This window comes from Arvicanthis niloticus, chromosome 23, assembly GCF_011762505.2.
Source record: "Arvicanthis niloticus isolate mArvNil1 chromosome 23, mArvNil1.pat.X, whole genome shotgun sequence".
NCBI lineage: Eukaryota > Metazoa > Chordata > Mammalia > Rodentia > Muridae > Arvicanthis > Arvicanthis niloticus.
This window is the reverse complement of record NC_133430.1, coordinates 43706063-43729104: the sequence shown is the minus strand read 5'-3', so window position 1 is coordinate 43729104 and position 23042 is coordinate 43706063. Positions and strand designations below refer to the sequence as shown.

The 23042-nt window shown below is 42.7% G+C and overlaps 2 protein-coding genes across 3 annotated transcripts in view; one reads left to right on the top strand and one right to left on the bottom strand.

Moving 5' to 3' along the window:
• The window catches only part of Rtn1 (reticulon 1), a 202684-nt gene that overhangs the window by 28983 nt on the left and 150659 nt on the right, over positions 1-23042 (bottom strand). Inside the window, exon 1 of one of the 2 annotated variants that reach the window (XM_076922042.1) lies at positions 10-153. The exons of the other annotated variant lie outside the window; for it this stretch is intronic. Within the exon in view, the coding sequence (XP_076778157.1) occupies positions 10-70 (61 nt within the window). The 5' untranslated portion in view covers positions 71-153. Of the gene's footprint in view, positions 1-9; positions 154-23042 lie in introns of those variants that run through there. 2 annotated transcript variants of the gene reach the window in all.
• LOC143437124 (uncharacterized) lies at positions 69-15962 on the top strand. The gene is made up of 4 exons (XM_076922050.1): positions 69-388; positions 1182-1241; positions 1893-1937; positions 7986-15962. The coding sequence occupies exons 1-3, from the start codon at positions 69-71 to the stop codon at positions 1927-1929; spliced, it is 417 nt and encodes a 138-aa protein (XP_076778165.1). The 3' UTR covers positions 1930-1937; positions 7986-15962.

Here is a 23042-nt window from a genome sequence, read left to right as displayed (position 1 = left end):
AGAGAATACCCTGACTTTTCCAGTTGCTCCACACACAATCCATCTTGGTGGAATCGGCAGTGGCCTGCATGGTGCGGGCTTGGCGGGTTCGCCGTGGCTCTCCTCCAGGCGCTGAGCTTGCACTCCGCGTCGCTGCCCGGCTGCGGCGGCGGTGGGCTCTGGTGGCCGCGCGGCTGCAGACTGAAGCGGCCCCGTGCGCGCGCGCAAGGGGCGGGCGGGCACGAGCGCCGCAGAGCGCGACAACGAATCAGCGCGGTCCCGGAGCCGCCGGCGCGCGCGCGTGGATGCTGCTGCGGCTGCTCAACGCGACCGCGGCGCGGGCTGGGCAGCCTTGGGAGAGCTGCTCCCGGGATGGTAGAGCAGGCGACGAGGCGCGCGCACAGACTAGGTATGGGGGGCGGGGGGGAGGGGCGGAAGACGAGGAGACGAGAGGAAGGAAAGGAACGCCCGCGTGGAGATGGCAGCTAAGGAGACCAGGGCTATTCCTAACCAGCGTGGTGCATATTCTAGAAATTTCTTAGAAACATGAAACCTGTTGTCCAAGATGTGTGGCGGTACAGATGCCAAGCTTACTGCATAATGCCCACTAGTCCTGACTGTTAGCTCGCCTCTGCTGTCCCCAATTCTAAAAATGTTGGCCACAGATTGCAGCCCGAGTCTTCCAAAGGAATGGCAAATTCTTTTTCTTGTTTGGAATATTCCTACAATTATCTAAAACCTTGTGAATAAGGTTGTGGCTACCATTCTGCCACTGTCCAAGCAACAATCACTGGTAGAATCTTACTGTGGTCCCAAAGGACTGTAATTCTCCAGTGTTTGTAGGATGGGTTAATAAATATTAGAATGTGGGACTTGGAAGCTCCAGGTTGAAGCCAGTAAGTGTTGCCACATCACAGAGATGGGGTCATTGGTAATTGACAGGGGTGTTTAGTGTGGGGGCCATTCAAATAGAACTCACAGAAGCAAGGGGCTTTCTGTCAATAATGTTACCCTTTGTGATTGATCACAGTAAGGGAGGGGTCTGGAGGTCTGTATAATTTGACAGATAAAGTTGATTTCCAAGAAGAGCTAGCCAGAGATTTCAGGAGCCCCAGACCAAATGTATGTGTAAAAGAAGGGAACACTGAGCAGTGGCAATCAATTTGCAACATGGCATGCTTCCACGGTGAATTCTTTATCAGGATATACTCGAAGATCTTGGGAGACTGGATACGACAGAGATATGTTTCTATGAGGAAAAGGTAAGATAGCAATGAACAGGAATGGAATGTGGGCTCTGTGTGGAATGGGGGTCCAGGCAGAGACAAGACAATCAGGAAGACAGGGGATGCTCTGCCTTGGGGGCCACAGACCAGTATCAAAGGAAGAGTCCTTAGACACCAAAGCTACTCGTCCTGTTCTGTTTTCCTGTGACAGGGTCTTTACTGTCACGGAGTACTTTTCTCCCCCTTCTGAAGGAGTGGAGCCTTCTAGATGCCTCTCCATTCTCCAAGGAAGTCTAGTCAGACTCAAATTTACATTTGCGTATCCTGTATTGGCAAAGGCCTAAGGTAGGTTGTGCTTGTAGACACAATTTCTTCTTCATTTTTAGGAGGATATGGTCTTTAAAATATGATCTTTGGAATCATGCATATTCTTCTCAGAATACAAGGTTCCAAAGTGACCAGCTGGGTCCCTCTGAAGCTATGCCTGAGGAAGCTTAGTAATTTTGGGTGCAAGGGATGATTTGACATTCCTGGGCAGCTGACCTCTCCTGCCAGGGATGAGTGTGGGGCTTCTACAGAGCTGATCAGAGCACATGATGACAAAGCACTTTTCAGATTCACCTCTAGAGGTGTAGTGGCCTTGTTCTGTATTTCCATCTTCATCCCACTTCTCTCTTCATTCCACAGCCAGTCATTGTTGGGAATTCAGTCAGCAGGTTACTGAAAAGTCTGGTAAGTGCCCATGAGCTCCTCCTCAGTACCAAAGTCTTGTCTGATGTAGACTCAGAATGGAGAGGGCTAGACAGGAGTTGCCAGGAGTCTGGCTGCTGCCCCAGCCACTGCTCCGTCTTTGGAGCCTGGGCCACTAGGAGGCACTGTCGGTTCAACAATAGCCTCAGGATTCTAGGTGAAGGTGCTACCAGGTACCTTCCCTTCAGTAGAGGGACAACAGAGAAATCAATCGCCAAGTTCTCAATGTTCTCTCACATTTCCAGTGAGTCTGTATCCCGCTAATCCGACCGAATAGTGCACATTGCTAATCTCAGCAGGAAAGATGAGTTCAGCACATCCCCAGCGGAAAACAGCAGTCAGGGGCAAACTCTCTCAACCAGAGGAGAATTGTTGGAGTCCCTGGGCTGCACTTTATCTGTTGACCACAAACCTGACTTAGAAGCATCGGCTTAGCTAAACGACAACATTTTTCTGAATCATGCTCCATCTGAAGACAGCAGTTTGATGGAACATGAAAAGTAAGGTCATCTGGTTGTTGAAGGTGAGCAAAGTAAGACTTCCAACTGCTACTAGTGGTATAAGAAGCAACAGGCTTCAGATGGAGGCCCAGGAAATAGAGAAAGAGACACAGACTTAAGGGGAAGGGAAATCACAAATTCCTTAGATCCACATTAGTGCACTGGGCATCTCTGGACTCCGTGATAAATAAATCGGGCACAAAAGATATGTAAATTTCCTTAAGAGGTGAAAGCAAACCAGGAAGCAAAGAAAGCTCGTTAGGAGCAGGCAGGAACTGCCACAGCCTTCAAGCAGGCAGGAACAGAAGGGCTTTTTCCACAGCCAGCTCGGAGCTCTCAGGTTAGGTGCCTGCCAGGAAAGGAAGTGATTTCTTTAGTTTTCAAGATGAAATCATGCATTACGCAGTCTGTTTTGAAGCAAAGCAAAATAGTCAAATTCTGTAATCTCCTCCCAGATTCAGATGCATGCTGGGGGCTGGTGTGCCCACAGTAGCCCTGTGGTGTCTGTCTCCCAGTGCTCCAGCATTTTCCTGTTGAAGAACAGTACCACTCACAGTGATGTATTTATTCAACAACTATTTATCTGAGCACTTACAGCCATGGTCCACATTCTCCTCGACACAGAACAGAGAGCTCCCAACTCTCCAAATTCCCTGTGTTATGGCATGGATGACAAAAGATGATATCGGAAATGTTAAATACACAACAGACTCTTGTAGACAAATGTATCAGAAAATAAAGCAGGTCCAGAAGGAGAGAGGATGGGATGGTGGGTGTCTGCTGTATTATGAGGAGGGCAGCAAGGGTCTATCTCATAAGGGAAAGTTGGAGCAGACACTTCAAGAATAGGGAAAGGCCCTGTTGCCTTCCAATCCCAGACACAGGAAGCTTAGGCAGGAGAGTGAATGTGAGGCCAGCTGGGGCTACAGAGCAAGAGCTTGTTTCAGGAAAACCAGGAAGGACAAGCAAAAGAAAAGAAGGGAGGGAAAGAGGGAAGTGGGAGAGAAGGAGGAAGGGAGGGAGGGAGGAGAAGAAAACAGAAGAGCTGACTGAGAGGTAGGGGAAGGACATTCAGAGATGAGGTTTTGTGTCAGGACGAATAACTGTCAACTCATATCAAGCATTCTCCTAGAACATCTTGATTTTTTAATGCTCTGCAAAATGTTGCAATTGGAAGTAAAGGCACAGAAGTAAAAATAGACTTCATTATGATCAATGAACACTAAGGATCTGGCTCTACGCTATACGGAAGAAGAACATTTAAAGAGACCTCCGGTCGGGCCCTTAACTGCTGTAACAAGGCAGTGCGCGGATTGTTACCATGGAGACTGAGGTAACCGTTAGCACTTGGAATTCAGGAAATGTATGTTCATGTCTTCTGAGTTATATCATCTCTGGGAGCGGAAGACATGATTTTGATTTCTGGAAGCATTCTTTCATCCATTCATTTGATCTACAGATATTTGTAGAGGCCATATTAAGCGTGTGTTTCTAACTACAAAGGGAGCTACGCACGGGGGTGGGCTATGAACAGACCGCAGATACCAGACAGCTGTCTGAAGAGGAAGAGTGGATACACAGGCCAGAGTCTGGGAGAGCAGCTTCCAGGAGAGACATCTGGATGTTGGTGACAACTCAGTTGAGTGCTGGGAAGTAATAGTACCAGAAGATAAACCTACCAAAGCGGTTACTTCAATCTAAAAGGAAGAAATGAGGTGCATGGAAGAGTTCTAGTCATGGAAATGGCAGTCGGCATAGCAGTAAGTCATCAGGAGGTGGTTCGAGACTATGTCCCTTTAGCAGAACGATAGTAGTAGCTTCTCTCCTAACCCTAACCCTGTCTAACCCTAACCTTGACCCCTAACCCCAAGCCTAACCTATGACCTGCCTAGCCTCAGGTTCTTGGCCCAATGGTGCTGATTATGAGTTCCATCTTGTGCTGTCAGACTTCCATCCAAGCAGAAAATGGTAGGTTTCTTCCCCATCATGTTACCGTTATGCCAATGAGGGTATCTTGCCAGGCCAGGCATTACTGTAGCTTACAGGGCTCATGGCTGGGCGACACTGATGGTTTCTTCCCTCCCCCAGTAGCATTCATAGCACCTTCTAGCACTATTAAAGCTATTCAGTAAAGATGAAGCTTCCAGGTCAGCATTTAGCCTAATACTTCCCTGTTCTGTGACTCAGGAATGTGGTGTCTTTAGCAAGAGGGACTCACCATCAAGTTCTAGGGGACCTTCATCAGAGAAGCTTTTGCTTGCAGTAGATGGTAAATAACAGAAGCTCGCAACTGGCCAGGATGCACAGAATAAGAGTCTGTGGGATGCTCGGCCCTAAAGGGAACATCTGTACTGCACACATATGCACACACACATACACACTTACACACAAACACATACACTCACACACATGCACATACTTATACACACAGTCTCTCTGTCTGTGTCTGTGTCTGTGTCTGTCTGTCTGTCTCTCTCTCTCTCCAGGGCTCAGGAGCAGAAGAGTCTAAGGTGGTGAATATATACAAGGAAACAGTGTCCTCCTTGGGACACAACAGGGCGGCTGCACATATGAGCTTACAGAAGTTAAGGCAGCGTGCATAGGCGCCATGAAAGCTCAAGCCAGAACAAATCCGAGAGGGCGGGGGTAGGGGAGTCGTACACACGAAGCCCACCCCTAATGGAGGCTATTGGCAATTGGTAGCTGCTGGGAAAAGGAGAGTTGGTTTTTTTTAGAAGCAGGGAACTCATTCTCCAGCAGGAGACCACACAGCCATGAATATGTGGGCACCACAGTCTTGAATGAAAGAAAGAGGACAAAAAGATAGGGGAGGACCTGGGGGAAGCTGCGGGGAGGGGAAGATGGTACAAAATTCTCAAAGAATTCATTTAAAAAATACTGGGGGCTTGGAAAATGGTTCCATGTGTTTAAGGGCATGTGCTGCTCTTTCTGAGGTCCTAGGCTCCTGGCTCAGCGCAATGGCTACGAACTGTCCAGTTCTGACATCCTCTCTCAGCCTCTGTGGGGCACTATAGCATTGCTTGCAGGTGGTACTCACATCTACTTGCAGATAGATGTGTGATACCCATGAAGAAAAACTGTTGGTGGTGAGTTTGGAGGAGTTTTTAAAAGAAGAACAGAACTAAAACAGAGAGTGAAGGTGGAAGAGCGACTGAGGAAAGCTCCTACAGTCCTCGGTTTGCTAGGGAGGAATATTAACTCTAGACTCTGGCAAGTCAGAGTTGTGCATTTAGTGTCTATGAACCAAGCCTATAAGAAAACAGCCATGCGATATAACTTCAGATGAGTGACACAGATGACAAACAGAATCAAGTCGGTCAGGTAAACAGAGACAGAAAGGGTCTTCCAGGATGGAAAGTGCAAATGGAAGTTATTAAAAATGCATTGAGACATGCCTGAACAGAGCTTGCTAAAGAATCAGAGGCTATGAAGTTCATTAAAACAAAATGAACGGAAGGATGCTTAGTGAAGAAGAGGCTGAGGTTGTTCAAATGGAAGGGTCAAGCATGGAAGTGGCAAGGCTGCCGCGAGTCAGTGCGGCCCCACGAGTGACTTCCCACTTTTGTTTTACTTGTGCTGTTTGGAGACTCTCAGCTTTTTATATCATTATTATATCTCTTTTTAAATACAAAAGCTTTATCATTTTCTCCACACCCTGTCTTATTTTACTTATGTATTTATGTGTGAATGTACTTATTGATGTATGCGTGTGCATGCAGGTACACATGTGTGCAGGTGTGCAGGTGTGTCAGTAATAATGTTATAAGCAACTGAGCACTTTTCCTAACTCTCTTATTAATAATTTTAGGCTAATTACATTGCAGTCGATAAATAAATTCTATACAACTATAACCTGCTGCAACTTTTTACAACTTGGTATATGTCCTGGAATATGATCAACTATGACACAGATGCCAAACCAACTGAAAGAATATTTAAGCTCTCCAGAAGCCAGTCAAGTCACATTGATTAATGGAAATATTAAATAATCTATCTTACTCAAAGTTTCATCAGTAAGATGTTAAGTGTATTGTAGCTAATTTTGTTGTTGTTTTGTCTGTAGATTTTTTTAATTCTAAAATTTTCACTTTATGTACTTTGAAACTATATTGCTGAGTGCTTGTAAATCCAAGCCTGTCCTGTCTTACTGACAAATTTACTTTTATCATAAAAAGGCTCCCTTTATCTCTAGCAATATTTCTTGGCCAAAAGCATAGTATAGCTGGCAGTGACTGGCTAGTGTCTCTGTGGTAAAACTGACTCCCTCCTTTGCTTTCACAGACCGGTGCCACTTTGGTGTTATAAACAGCTCATTCTTGAGCCATGTTTTTAATCTAGGCTAGTTATCTTTGTAAAGTTACTTTGTGTGTTAAAACGTTGATACTACTAAACCTATTGGTCCCCTACTTCCTGCCTACTCACGGCATCCATGTCACTCATGTCTTCCTTTACCATCTTTAGAGTATCGAATATATTTTGTCTGTTTCTTCTCCTCTAATGGTTTCATAAATGTACCTTTTAATTTTTATTTTATTATTTGTTTGTGTATTTGTATGTGTTTGTTTGTGTGTGTGTGTGTGCACGTGCATGCTTGCAGAAGTGAATGTCGTGTCTGCAGGAGGTGAAGTTACAGGAAGTTGTGAGATGCTGGATAAGGATGCTGGGAACTGAACTCAGGTCTCTGCAAGAACAGCACGTGCTCTTATCTGCTGGACCATTCTTCAAGCTCCAGTAGAGCTATACCTAGCTGAGCATTTCAGTGATTGTCATAGAAACTGTGATATTCATGCCTAGCTTATTATAGCCTACTTTGAATATTTAATTTTGCATTTTCCTGCACAATACAAAACTCTTATGGCAGCAAACCACATGTAATGTCTTCTGTCCTTCAATTATTATGTATGTTATGAACAAGAAATCACATAATTTTTGTTCCCTCAAAAAAAAAAAAAACTTTTAACAGTATTTCTTCCGTGTACACTATCGGATCTCCTTCTAAAATTGTTTGTTGTGTATCTTTGTTATGTTATGTGTTTCTGTTATATCTTATGTGTCTTTGTTGTTATGTGTCATTTTTATATTATGTGTTTGTGTTATGTGTCTTTGTGTTTCTGTTACATGTCCTTGTTATATGTGTTTTTAAATATGTTATGTGTTTGTTATGTGTCTTATGTTATGTGTTATGGGTTTTTTTTTTTTTTTTTTTTTTTTTTTTTTGGTTTTTCGAGACAGGGTTTCTCTGTGTAGCCCTGGCTGTCCTGGAACTCATTTAGTAGACCAGGCTGGCTGGCTTCGAACTCAGAAATCCACCTGCCTCTGCCTCCCAAGTGCGTTATGTTTTTTTATGTGTCATTTTCAAGTCTAAGGATTTTATTTATAATTTCTCTTAATTTGGGTCATGAAAATGACTTATCTCAGATTTTTGCCTGATATCTTCATTTGACTTCCATTTTTGAATTGTAGTTTCATTGGGCAAAGAGTTTTGAAACAGCACAATTTTTTTTTGCAGCAACTTCAGACTTCAAATTTTCATTCTGGGATAAAGAGGATCTATGTTTCTACAGGGATCACAAGGTGGTTCACAGCCATCCTTAACTCCAGTTCCAGGGGATCTACTGTCTTCATCTGATCTTCATGGGCACCAAACGTACATACAATACACATACATAAATGCAGGCAAAATACTTTTACATAGAGTAAAATGAATACATCTAATTTAAAAAGTTTAAATTTTCATTCCTCCAACATCTGATCTCTGTACTTCTAGTTGAAAAGTCAAGTGCGATTTCTTGTTGCTTTTGGTGGACTACATCTTCTGGCCTTTAAAAAGATTTTATTTTCAGCATTTTGGGGGACGCAGTTCAGTTTGATTATGATAATCTTATGATTTCTTTACATTCTATTGAGCCTCAAATCTTCAGATAAATAATTTTACCAGCTTTGAAGAAAAAAAATCCTAATGTTGGAATGGTCAAGCTTGGTTGTTAACTGTTAGGATTGACAGTTACCATGGAAACAACCTCTAGATGTGTGCAAGAGATTTTTCTAGATTAGGTTAATTGGGGGAGGGGGCAGGCCTCCCTAAATGTGGGCAGTTTCATCTCATGGATTGGGATTCATGACTGAATAAGAAACAGAAATGTCGCTGCGTAGCTGTATCAAGTGTCCTGGCTGGAGACACACTGTGACCAGCTTCTTTGAGCTCTGGCCACTGTCTCTTCCCTGCAGTCATGAACTGTGTCCTCTAACTGTGAGCCAAAGTTAGCCCCTCCTCCCTTAAGTTACTTTGGTCACTTAGCAACGGAAGAAGCAGCTAATGCGCATGCCTTCTGTCATTCCTTCCGGGCGTTTTCTTTCTTCTCTTCTATAAGTGCAATGATTGAAACTGTTTCAAACACATCCTCTACTGCGTTTATGTTTTCATGTCTTTTATTCCTTCTATTCACTACTCTGGACAATCACTGTCTCTGAGTTCATGGATTGTGTCCTCTGTTGTTCAACATATTATTGAAGCTTAGCTAAGTTGTGAGGCCAGAAATTTTGTTACTCCTAGGAATTTAACCTTTGTAGATGAACATTAGCAACTTTTTAAAACCTTCTTTCACATATCTATAATCTATAATAGTTTTTAAAGTCTTCTGTTTACTGTCTGCACTATGTGGCCCATCTGTGTATCTGCTTATAGACTCTCTGTTTTCATCACTGCCTGTATACTTTTGCCTCTTACATGTCCACACATACTTTATAGTATAAAGAACACTGTGTGTATAAATCAGGCTTGAAGACTGACAGTTGATGCTATTTGCCTTCAGAAAATCTTTATCCTTCCTCTATTACTCAACAGAATACTTTGCTGATCAAGTTCGGAGACTGAACTGAGTCATACTGAGCTGTTTTGAGACAGGGTCTCAGGTATCCTAGGCTGGCCTCCAAATTTCTGTGTCACTAAGTGGACAAGTGTCTGAGTTAGAGTTTCTATTTCTGTGATTAAACACCATAACCAAAGCAACTCTTATAAAGGAAACTATTTAATTGAGGGCCTGCTTAAAGCGTCAGAGGTAAGTCCATTATCACCATGGCCAGGAGTGCAGAGGCAGGCAAGCATGGAGCTGGGGCAGTACCTGAGAGCTTTACATACTGATCCATAGCAGCAGGCAGGGAGAGAGAGAGACTGGGCCTGGTGTGGGGGATTTTGAAATCTCAAAGCTCACTCCCAGTGACATACCTTTTCCGACAAGGCCAGTACCATCTCCACCATCCTAAGCAGGTCACCAGCTGAAAACCATTCGTACACAGATGTGGCTCTCACTCAGGCTATCATACCGAGGATGAGTTGAAACTTTGATTCTCCTGTCCCTCAGGATTCAGTTCAGCTCAGTTTTAAACTGAATGCTACCAATCTTTGGTTTCAGTTGCCTTGTGGATGGCATTTATGATATGATTCTTTTAGGCCATTATTGTAGTAACATGGAAACTTTTGCTTCCATTCCACAGTAAACCTAAGCTGTTGGTCTTGTATGCTGCCCCAGTACTGAACAGAGCTCCTCAAGTTTCCTATGTGTTGTATCAAGATATAATATACAAAAGGTCCATAACGTTTCTCTCACTCAGCATAGTCCTCTCTATAGGACAATATATTAGTTATTTCTCTGTTGCTGAGAGAAAACACCATACCCAAGGCAAATGTGATGGTTTGAATATGCTTGGCCCAGGGAGTGGCACTATTAAGAGGTGTAGTTTTGTTAGAATAGGTGTTACTTGATTAAGGAAAACAGAATTGGAATTAAATTTTTTAAAGAAAACACTGAAACGCTACATACATGTCATATGGAATAAAACTAAAGCTATATTTTGTTATAAATTATGTCATAAAATGCATATATCAGAAAAGAAAACTTAGGAAATTAATGTAAAACATTAGAAGTAGAAAAGGTGAATGTGCATGAAGGATGAGAAAGAAAATCAGAAAGACAATCATAGCACTCAATGAAATAAATAAGAAACAGTGATAGAATCTCAGAGATCTTTCTCCAACTGCCCTGTAGATAATGAACAAACAGAAACCAGCAGCTCTTCTATGTCTGTAGTCAAACTCCAGCAAGTTTTCTCAAATGGAGAAGCTGATGGAACAGTCTTAAAATCCAAAACAAAGTGAGAAAAATAATAAGAAACCGAAGTTTACAAAATATGTCCCAACTCTTTGGCAGTTCACCAAAGAGGCAATGTAGATTGTAAATAAACACACACACACACACACACACACACACACACACGCCCCTCCTCTGTGTTCCCACAGAAGGATATTCTAAAATAGAATAATATTACTCCAGACCTATCAGAATGTTTGAAGCAAAAGTGATATCATCAAATGCTGGGTAAGATATGTGGCAACAGGGACTCTCATTTGCTGGTGAAAACACAAAATGGTGCAGTTACTTTGGGAGATAGCTCAGTAGTTTCCCTTCAGAGAGCCTTCCTGTACAGTCGGCAACTGTAATCTCTGACATTTACCTAAGGATGAAATGTGCACTCTACACCCTGCACACAGGTATGTACAGTGGTTTCGTTTATAACGGCACAAACTTAGAACCAACAGAGCTCTTCTCCATTAGAAGGATGGGGAAATGAGCTAGTAAGTCTAACCAAAGGCGCATTATTCAACACTATAAAGAAACCACCTCTTAAGTCATTAAAGGACATAGAAGTTAATTGCATTATTACTATACTAAAGAAGCCTTGTGTGCTGTATGATTCTAACTACATGGTATCCTAAACGCCAGAACACAATCAAACAGTCAACAATCAGTGGCCGCCAGATACTTGAGACGGGAAGGATAGATAGATTGTGTACTGAGTACAATACATGGGACTGTAATGTCATACGACATCACTGCAGAATGTACAACACAAGAGCGATCGCCTGTGTAAACTGTTTGATGAGCCAGCATAAGTTCATCAACACAACAAATGTACCTACGTCTGAGGCAGGAGCTGTTGCTAATGGGAAGACTATGTGTGCACCAGACAGGAAGCAGAGAGGAACTTGCTGTATTTTATATTTTATTTGTGTGTGTGTTGGCAGAAAACCTAAAATAGCTTTTTTTCTTTTTTTTTTTCTTTTTTTTTTGTCTAGAGCTAGGGAGATAGCTCTTGAAAACATGAGGATCTGGGTTTGAGCGCCAGAAACGATGTTAAATAGCCAGGCGTGGTGAAACATGGCTGTGAATTTAGCACTGGCAAGACAGAGATTGGTGGATTCCTGGGGTTCACTGGCTTACTTGGTGAGAGCCAGCTGAGTAAAAGACTCTGTTCTGATTAGAAAAGCAGAGAATGGCATCTACACCCGAGGAATGCCCCGAGATTGTCTTCCAGCCTCCACAGGCACAGGCATACCCACAGGCAATATCCAAGTCCAATGATAAAATCAGAAAACTACAGTAAACCAAATGCTGTATCCTCACAATAAAATATGAAGACCGTTGGTGTTGTTGGTCAGAAAAAAAGATAGAAACTTTTTTTTCAGCATGAAAAGGATTATTTGCATTTAATTTTTAAACTATAGGAAAGTACCATTATGTATTTGGCAACAAAATAGAAAATTTAGACAAAACATATGTCTCACTAATAGTTTAACTTACCGAAACAAACTCAAGAACTAAAAAAAAAAAAAAAAAAAAAAAAAATGGATATTGCTCTAGCTCCTAAATAAGAAGAAATTGTGTTTAAAAAAGTCCCAGGCTCAGTAAATTAAGAAGAAATTGTGTTTAAAAAAAGTCCCAGGCTCAGTAAGTTAAGTGCTTGATGCCCAAGTGTGATATAGTTTTTGTTTGTGATAAGGGGCCTTTATTGAGAATATACAAATTACTTTTATACATCATCAGTTAAGACAGGTTCAGTTACAAATGGACAGTGACATTCTCCAAGGAAGATGACTAAGTGTCACCTGAAAAGATGCTTCATCAACTCGGGTCAGACCATGAGCCAGCACTTTTTGCACTCATCTCAGTGTGACTCAGCAAAGACAAGGAAAGTACCAAGTGCTGGCAGAGGCAAGGAGCAACTGGAACGCTTGCACCGGATGGCGGGAATGTGGACTTGCACCGTCACTTTGGAAAACCATCTGGCAGGTCCTCAGTTACAGTGTGACCCAGCATTTCCCCTGGTGCATTTATATGCAACAGCGCTGAAAGACATGCACACTTGAGATGCATGCATAATTAGTCTCGGCTGCTCTGTTTACCACAGTCAATGGCAGCTAAACTATCTGCCCATCAGTCAAGGGCTGGGCAAATCAGTGTATGCAGACTAGAACATTTCTCAGCCAGAACAAGTTAACTGCCCAAAGTAACTCCATTCTGTCCTAGTTTTAGCTAACTTTACCCAACTGAATGAGAAATAAATTTGTTTAGTAAACTGCACTGAATCTTTAGGCTTTATCAATTCCTAGCCTGCCTGCACTGGAGCTGAGAGATCTCTGTGGAAGGCTCTTCTCTTGCAGGCTTGGCTCTGTAAGAAGAGAAATGCTTAAAGGTGAACAGGCCTTGAAAGCGGAAGAACGGGAGCCAGAGCCGCCGTAGGGGCTGCTTCAGCCAATCTGTGTACGTGAAATCTTCAGGTGAGGCAGACAGGCTAGGAAGTAGACCAGGCCACGGACTGGAAACGAGATGGCAGACGGACCGGGTTTCTTTAGAGGGAAAGGAACTGTTTTGGAATTGGATGACTGTGCAACTCTGTGACTAGACTGAATATAAACCATTTGCATACTGTTAAAAACGGAGTTTTGTGGTCTGTGAAACAGTTCTCAAAAGACAAATGTCAGAAATAAAGAGGGAAAAAAATGAAGAAAGACATCTCTAGGAGGCTTCGGCCATGTACCTTGAACAGTACAGGCTGCAATCCAGCTTCATTTGCCAATCGGCAGAGCGTATTTACAAGGGGCAGCCTGGCAACATTAAGGAGCAGCCTGGGTTTCTGCTTAGCTCACTCTCAGCCTAGCCTTGTTTTCCATCCCAGCACACAGCTTCTGGCACGGGCTGGGATGCTTCTCCTGAGCCCCTGGGTAACCCCAGCTTCCAGCTCGGCTGTCCCTGGGCCTCCTTCCAGACACCCCTCTCAGAAAACTCCCCACTGGGCTTCCCAAGCTCATAACTGGGGTTGGTTTCTAAGGTCTACAGGTTCCACCAATCATTCCTCATTCACTGGTTCACACCACATCCCTGCCCCTGCCCAGGGGAAATGCCTGCCATGTGCCAGTCACTGGTGGATTTACATGAAAGAGCACAATCTTTGCTTTGTTTTTGTTCTTTCAAGCACAGATAAAACCTGTTATGGGCTATATAGCTGAAAAGTGGGAAGACCACCGGTGAGAAGTGACAAAACAGTTCCCAAAATATCCATTCTAAAATACAATACAATAAGACAAAACATGCAAGAAGGTTAATATCAGTTATGTCGATGGGGGCTTGACAAGCAGCAGTCTGATAAACCAAATTAACATCAGACTCTTAGATCTTATCGTGTCTATGTACGCTAATAGTGTTTCTTATTTTCTTCACTGTGTGTTTGGATATCTTTTTTTACTATATACCTCCTCTGTGCATATTAGCTATTCACATTTCTTTTAATAATCTTCATTTAGCTACATACCTTTTAAATCTAGAAGTCTGATTACATGTATCAATTGAACATATTAGTGGGGTGTGGTCTTGATTGCATGCATACAGTAGGTGCTGACTAAATGCAGCCTCCTTCTCTCATTACATTTGTCATCAGCTTCCACACAAGAGAGCATGCCAGACTCATTTTTCTGTCTTTCTGATTTCACTCAGCAAAACATCCTTTAGTTCCATCCATTTCATGGCAAATAACATGATTGTATTCATCTTGGTGGCTGAATGATATTCTATAATGCATATATATGTACCACATTATATATAATATATGTATTATATATAATATATAGTATGTGTTATATATGTATGTATATATGTGCATACACACACACACACACACACACACACACACACACCACATTTTCACCACGCATTTGCTGTCTCCCCTTGCTGTGCTCCTGGCGGTCAGCTGCCTAGGCTGACCTCCCATTTAGTCATTATGGCCACTGCAGCAAACACAGTTATCCTAAATCTTTTTGCTCTGCTGGTTTTGTTCCCATTGGAACCATTCAGAACTGGTGTTGTTGCATTCTGTGCTCGGTCTAATTTTAGAGTTTTAGAGACTCTGTCCTGTTCTCCACAATGGCTGTAGTAATCTGCTTTCCCGCCATCAGAATATAACTCCTTTTGCTCAGCTTTCTTGCCAGCATTCATTTGTTTATTTACAACAACCATTCTAACCAGCGTGCGATGATTACAGAAGCAGGAAGAGAATGCTTTTCCCAATGGCTGGCTAATTTCTTAAGATAGTAAATTACTTCTTTGCAAACAGAACTCATATATGCAAGCTAAACTCACATGCCCAGACAATATTTCCTCTCCCTATAGTTCCCCATGGCTAGGTATGATGCAATCAGGAATCACTGTTGTCTGAAACCCTCTAGAACAGAATAACTAGTCCTGAGCTGTTCACTCTGCTGGGCTTTCCCTCCCTCATGAATGAATATAGCCAGTACTTTTTTTTTCTTGTTGGTTCTGTCTCTTGATGAAAACATAATGCATTCCCACAGCCCTGTGTGATGAGGTGTGTCCCTTTCCCTGGGTCTTGTAACTCATAAATTCTTCTAATGACATTGATCTCTTATCAGTGAGTTCCCTCTATAACTTTAAACAGGATGCACACAGATGACATTGTGTTTCTGAGCAACTTGTGTGATTAAAACATTTTCTGGTCAACCCTGTTTGCTACTGTTTGATTCTGAAATGTGCCCCACAGGCTCACATTTTGAGTGCTTGGTTCCTGGATTGTGTGTAGGATGATTCTGTGGGGGGCTGGGGCCTGGATGGCTGGATTGAAACAGTAGAGACAGGCCTGGCCTGCCATGATGGACTGTGTCACCTGAAACCTTCAGCTAAAATAAACAAACCACTCATCCTTAGTTGCTCGCCAAGTACCTGGTCACAGAGATAAGCAACAAACTCACTATAAACTAGATTCAATTGTGGAGATTAGGAAAGGACCTTTATCAATTCTTTGTCGCTATCTTTTAAACTGTAGTGTCCTAACATTCATAAGAAAAAGTTTAATTTGAAAATTCTTACACTGATAGTTTTGGGATGGTATATTCTGTGTCTGGGTTATGGGTGGGATTGCTCAGCTCAGGGGTGGTTTTATGGTTCATACTGATATTGGCTGATTCTTCTCTTTACCTGCTAGTCCAAACATTTCTACTAATAGACATACTGGGTAAGCATCAGGGTTGGCACTGTTGAACATTTTTCCTGTGTCCTTGGTACAAGGAGGAGCAACCCTGCCTTCTGTGTGCTAGCCATGGATGAGTTCGGAATGTTCTTTGAAGGTCATCACTGACCATTTTGACAGCGTGCAACAGTCACCAGAATAACCCAATGGGTTCTTATTATGAAAAATTGCCTTGTACATCAATGTAAGCTAAACATTTTCAATAAATCATCTCAGAAGGGAGAGACTGATTTTGAAGCAACGTTTTACTGTATAAAGTCATCAAAAAAAAGGTCTCTTTTGCTGAACATGCATTAGTGAACAAAGACCAGAAACTAGATAGAAAATAATGATCTCATTAAACATTAACAGCGCAGAGGTAAAGTTTTGCAAACACTTGCAATTTTGCAAACCTCTCCTAATCTAGAGAGTACTTCTATTCTTTTTAAAGTAATAATCTTAAAGTTTTAGAAGCTACCCAAGCAGCCGTGGATTTCTTTTTTCCCCCTCAGAGACAGCAGGAATCCACAAAGCTAACCTCACTAAGGTGCAGAACTTCAGGAGTGCGTTAGTGTTAGGAAAAAAAGTAAGAAGACGAAAATGGTGGATTATTGCAAAAGTACTATGGGAAGCCTGCTCGAAAGTGCAGTAGTACCCCACCCCAGGAGCTCAAAAGGAACAGCAGCAGTAAGACTGTGTGCATTTGCCTCCTGAAGACAAGCACCCTCCACATACACACGCATATCTAACAACTACTCAGTGTCTTTTTTTTGTTCAGGGGGTAGAATGATCTAGCAGTTTCAGAAGTCAGAAAAGCATTTCTTCTTTCATAATGATGGAAATAACATGTCCTAGCTCATGTTGAATGAGTCAAAGATGTTTATAATTATGTTTTTAAGTCTTGAAAGTTAAAAAAAACATGACCAGATTATATTCATTCAGCAAAACGTACATATAATGTTAATGTGGAAATCAAAAGAACCCGGACACATCTTTGACCAATCTTCTTTAACTACAGGCCCAGCACCTCTTTGGGATGTGTTTTTCATTTGCATAAATATGGAAGCTATGACGTGTGGACTAACTCAGTCTTTTCTGCTAGTGTATTTTTTCAAAGACCACGTGACGTCCAAATGGAGTAATGTGCAGTAACTTTCTGAGGTGTTTTGAGAGTCATTTCAGATGCATTTTAGTAATAAATGGCTTCCTTGAAATGCTCTTGAAGCAACTCTCACTAAATACGATGAATTTGGACAGTTCTGCACACATGACATTCCTTTAAAAACTTTCAGTTCTCTAAGCTACCTCACATGCCTGGAGGTGGTGTCCTTACTGCCCAACCCCCCTCCCCCCTGCACACTCATAACCTCAATTTCCTGACTTTTAAGTGCTGCAGCATTACAGAAGACTCACTGTTCTGGTTAATATACAGAGACACAGAAATGCACACATAGCGGGGAGAAAGGGCTGTTATCTAAGGTTTTAAAAAGCATTTGTCTTTCAAACTTATGAAAAAGCCACACTTCTGAGAAAATGCCAAGAGTTCACTGCCTTCTCTACTGTCTCACTGTATTTGTGGAGGAAGATTTCAGATCTAAGTTTTGTCAGGCTTCAGAGCTCCTCCTGTGGCCCAGGCTGCATTAGCAATCTACTGACATTTCCTACCCACCACACACTCTCTGTGCCAGGGAGGCCAGGCGCAGACAAGGGTCCTGCAGTCTTGAACCCTCGGACTGCCCAGGTCTAGTCTGGGGAATGGCACCAAGGCTCCTCAGTGTATCATGGGGTTGCCAAGCCTGGACTCAGAGGTTAACACAGGGAGGACTGGAAGGGGTTGTGTTTTCCATCTTCAGCTGCTCCTACAGTGACCAAGAGCCTCACATACTGTACTTCTGATGCCCGATTAAGATCCCTGCTGCTTCCTTTCTTGGAATAGACGCCAAGTAGATACAACCTATCATCACAGGAATGACAGAGGAATCCTCACAAGTCTCTCAGGCCGGCCTTCCTTCTCTCTGGGCTTTGGAATGTGGATCTAGTTTGCACAAATGCATCAGTGAGTTGGACGGCAATCCTGACTCTGCTACGTATCGACATCACTGTTTATACATCCTGTCTTCTCTGACCCTATCGAGGTTCATCACTAGGAAACAGGAGGTATAAGTACACATAAACAAATGCCAGAAATTTAAACTTAGATTTACCATAGGATGACTGACAGCCAGGAAAATACACTATACTGTAGCTCCAGCCAGGGCAGGGAAGTTCTAAGGTGAGGGGCTGGGAAGATAACTCAGTCAGTAAACTATGAGGATCCAAGCTGGATCCCCAGAACTCACATATCAAAAGACAGATGTGGTACTTGTTAATCCCACCAGCCGTGCCCACCAGTGAAGAACAGGACTGTTGTCTTTTAATAAATCTCAATCATTCAATTTTACCAGTAAAGCCTCAGGAGCCAGATGCTGGGGTGGAAGCTTGCTAGCTCAGAGGGGCAGAGAAAGCACCCAGCTGACCATTCTCCTCAGCCTACATCCGACAGGAATGTCCCTATCTTACACAGTCTCAAAAGACCTCCTTCAAAGGAGTGTTCCTCCTTCCTACTTCCTGTTCCTCTCTCCATCCCTCCTCCTGACTTCTTACTCTCTATGGTTTTGTCTTCCTACCATGTTCACGTCCTGTCAACTGGTTGCTTGCTCCACCTCTTGCCCCATGATTGACTTTATGTGATCCTTTCTACAATATTCAAGCAGAAAGCTCCTGATTTAAAGCTGTGTACTAGGGCTGAGCCACACCACAACCAAAAAACAGGTTTTTCTACAGTGTGATCAAATATCCTGGAACATGAGACACAGGCAGATCTCTGAAGCTCACTGTTTGGCCAGCCCTAGTCTATTGAGTGAAACTCAGACCAGTGAGAGACTACTGGAAAAATTAATGTGTTGCATCTGAAAAACTGAGATTGTCACCAGGCTTCCACCTATACATGAGTGTGTGCATACCTGTGTACCAGCACATACATGAACACTCACACACATACATAAACACACATACAGCTCTAATGGGAATTACTATATTGTTGCTTTCCATCATCCGCATGAACACACCCATGCGGAAAATAATTTTACAATTGGCATTCAAGGAAAGTGTTAACTCTCTTAAATCTATGTTTTATTAGCTGATGGTGCCTACTTTACTCATTATATGTTGGATGAATATTTATTAAACAAAACAAAGCTTTCCTTTTTTTGTCTTCTTTGCTAAAGCAGGAAGCTTAAGGTAAATTTTAACATAAAGTTAGAGGGTGTGCTCTAACTGGATCCCCTTTCCTTTTATGATTTGTGTTCTTCTGTCTTTTTAACTTTCACTTTTTAAATTGTAGTGTTTACTAAGAGACTTGTAATTGTAAGAAATAACACTAAGATCCCCTTCCTACATGTTGTGCAGTTTTTTTCAGCCAGCGCTGACATTTTGCAAAATCAACTACTTTGTCTTACAGTGACAAAATGCACCACAGAAAGTTTGCCTTCTAGTTTCAGAAGTTCCTGGCACAGTTCCCTGGTTTCATACACTCAGCTTAACACCGTGAAGTGAAAGTGTGGGGCAGTAGACGACTTCTGCATCACAGCGGACCAGGAAGCAGAGAGCACTAAGAAGTAGCTGGGGAGAGCGTCCTACCAAGGACACCCCTTTAGTGACCCACTTCCTTCAGGAGACTTCCCAAGGTCTCCAGAAGCTCTCAAACTAGTGCCACCAAATAGGGTACAAGTCTTCAAAACACAAGACGAAGACATTTCGGATTCAAATGACAATAGAACAATTATCTCATAACTGGGGCATGGATACTAAGTCAATTCCCAATTGAGATTAAGTTTCCTAGCCTTGTACCCTTGTACTCACATCTGTCTGTCTGTCTGTCTGTCCATCTCTCTCTCTCTGTCTCTGTCTCTCTCTGTGTGTGTGTGTGTGTGAGCATGTGTCTCTGTGTAAAATCCTCTACAGTCTTATCTTGTATAGAGCTATACAGTTTCCACCATGTAAGCAAAGTTCCCAAATGGTTCCAACACCACAAGATGTCTGCCTTTATAGAACCACACCCATTTTATTCCCATCCTCCCCTGTGTGTCTACATTTTCACAGGCCTTGTTTCCTGCATGAGTTGGAAGTTGACAAGAGAGTAACTGTTTTACAGAAAATATTATCTCTTCACCACACTTTCTGGCCATGTCAGTTAGCCTGGTCAGAGAGCTACCTGCATGAGGCTTTCCAAGCAGTGGAAAACATGTTTGCACTCTGCCCACTTCTGAGTTTTAACTGAGCTAGGAGCTGTTGAATGTGTCATGTTCTTGTCATGTGCTAAGAGCAGCAGCAATGAGGGTGAATAAAGGCAGGTGCTCAACAATTGGGAGGTGGAAACATAAATAGCGACTGGCAAGCATCAGTTTACTTTAAATGTTTGGGTTCCAGTTGGTATTAAGGGACACAGTGGGAAGAGATGATTTAAAGGCAGTGAAAAGTGGCCAATTTCTAAAACATCTTGATCTCAAACCAGGTAAAGATATATAAAAAAGACAGCCAAAAGAAAACCAGACATAAAAGCTGAGGGAGAGACAGAAAGAGAGAGAGAGAGAGAGAGAGAGAGAGAGAGAGAGAGAGAGAGAGAGAGAGAGAGAGAGAGATTTCTACCTACTGAATGCACCATCAGATATTCAGAGATTCACATTATTAAAAAGGCACTAGCATGGTATGTATGATTGTGAATTAACAGATATAGGGTCTGGGATGCAGCTGTGTGGTAGATCACTTGCCTAATATGTATAAAAGCATAGGTTCAATTTCCAGAACCTCTCCCTTAAATGAGAGAGAGAGAGAGAGAGAGAGAGAGAGAGAGAGAGAGAGAGACAGACAGACAGACAGACTGATTGATCAACCGACCTCCAACATACTGTGGACAGGGTTGGTGAAGGTTTCTTGAAAAACGTAGTATCTGTGCTGCATCATGGCAGATAGTACATTATACAGACACTGTGTTGGGTCCTGGGTAGGATAGAGAAGCAGGGGAGACTGGAGCAGTGTGACAAGTCCTTGAGGCCAGTGTGGAGACTGAGTGCTCAACACACTCATTTGCGGGTGAAGAAATTTAAGACAAGGTGGAATCCTTTGAGGAATGTGGGAGGAGGGGCTAATGGGAGGAGGGGCTAATGCTTACTGTGCTTCCATTAATTTTCCATTAATTTTCATAACAGTTCCCTTATTTAAAGATTACAGTCCATGCCTCATGGATGAGGAACCCAAGATTTGAAGGTGTTAAGTAGCTTTCCAAAATCACACCATAGTGATGGGACCTAGATTCAAACTCAGAGGAGTCCCATTCTTGCATGTAGGGACCATGGATGATTATACAATGTTTTTCTTTTTCTTTGTGTGTGTACGGTACGGTGTGCATCCAGGGGTGTAGGCATGCGTGTGTGTGTGTGTGTGTGTGTGTGTGTGTGTGTGAATACAAGCGTATATTATGTGATGGTATGCTTACAGGTGCATATGCATGCTTGTGTGCGTGAGCATCTGCCTGCTGAGACCTAAGCTTGATGTCTGGAATCTCCCTCAGTTGCTCCCCCTCAATTTTTCATTTTGTATGTATAGACATTGTTTTGCATGTGTGTGGGTACACATCTGCATGTGTGTATGCATGTGTCTGTGCTCTTGTAGGAATCATCCTCCACCGCTCTTTCACTTTATGCACTGAGGCAGGGTCTCTTGGTGAAACCCAGAGCTAGACATAGGTAGTCTTGTTAGTCAGCTTGTTTTGGGGATACCTTGTCTCCACCTTCCAAAGCTTTGGTGGTTTGAATAAAAATGGCCCAAATAGGCTCACAGGGAGTGGCACTGTTAGGAGGTGTGACCTCGTTGGAGAAAATATGTTGTTAAGGGTGGGCTTTGAGGTTTCTGTTGCTCAAACCAGGTCTAGGGTTGCTCTTTCTGCTGCCTGCTGATCCAGATGTAGACCTCTCATCTCTATCTCCAGCACTATGTCTGCCTGCGCACTGCCATGTTCCCACCATGATGATAATGAATTAGACCTCTGAACTGTAAGCCAGTCCCAATGAAATGGTTTTCTTCATAAGAGTTGCCGTGGTCATAGTGTCTATTCACAGTAATAAAAGCCCAAGAAAAAGGCACACCACCATGTGTCCTCAGCGTTAACATAGGTTCCTGGACACCCAGATACCAGTGTGCCCATGCTTGCTTTTGCACAAAATGCCCTTTGTTGTCTTAGATCACTCATGACAGTTTCTCCAGACAGTTGCTATTTTTTGGAGATAAAAGCAATAAATGAAGACACAAGAAACATCCAAGTTTACTTCCCAGGAGACATGAGAGAGATTTAAGACCGGAAAAGTGCATCAAGCAGACAAGAATATGAACTGTAGAGAAACTAAAGAAAATAAAGCAAAAAGATGGATTGTACTTTTTGTGTTTTGGTTTTGTTTTGTTTTGAGACAGTCTCCTGTATCCAGCCCTGCCTTGAACTCACTATATACCTAAAGATAGTCTGAAACGCATCTTTCTCTGTTTCCTGAGTGCTGAGATTCCAGGTGCACCACATTAAGCTCAGTTTCCACGGTGCTGGAGAGCAATCCTAGAACTTTATGAATCTTGGGTAAGCACTCTACCAACTGAGCCACATCCCCAGCCTAATATGAGAGATCATTATTCATAAAACAAAGCTAATAAACAAACAAAAACAGGACCTTAAGGGGGAAGACAGGAGAAGGATGGGGCACAGTTCTTTTGGCCAAGGAAGCTGTGGCCCTGGGCTCTACCTGTCTTTCTCTTGAGTCAGCTAAACACCTGCTCATTGTTCACCTATCCCCTGGCTCCAGGAGGTTACTGAATCAGAAAGCATGACCCCACTTGAGAACCAGGGAACAGTGACCAAGGATCCCACTCAGGAAATGTAGACGTACTGGTTTTAGTTTTTGCTTGGAAATTTCCTAGCAAAACATAACGGCCCATTTCTGTCTCTTGGTGTTCAGTGTCCCCTAAAATAGTATTTTTTTACAAAAATAACAGTCTTTCCCCACTTCAAGTATCTTGGCGTCTAAATGCTATTCTAAGCATTTTGGAAGGATAAATTAGTCAATGCTATTTACAACAATGACTGCCATGCTGTGGGCTGAGATAGCTTCCCTCGGATTGCCAAGAAGAGAAC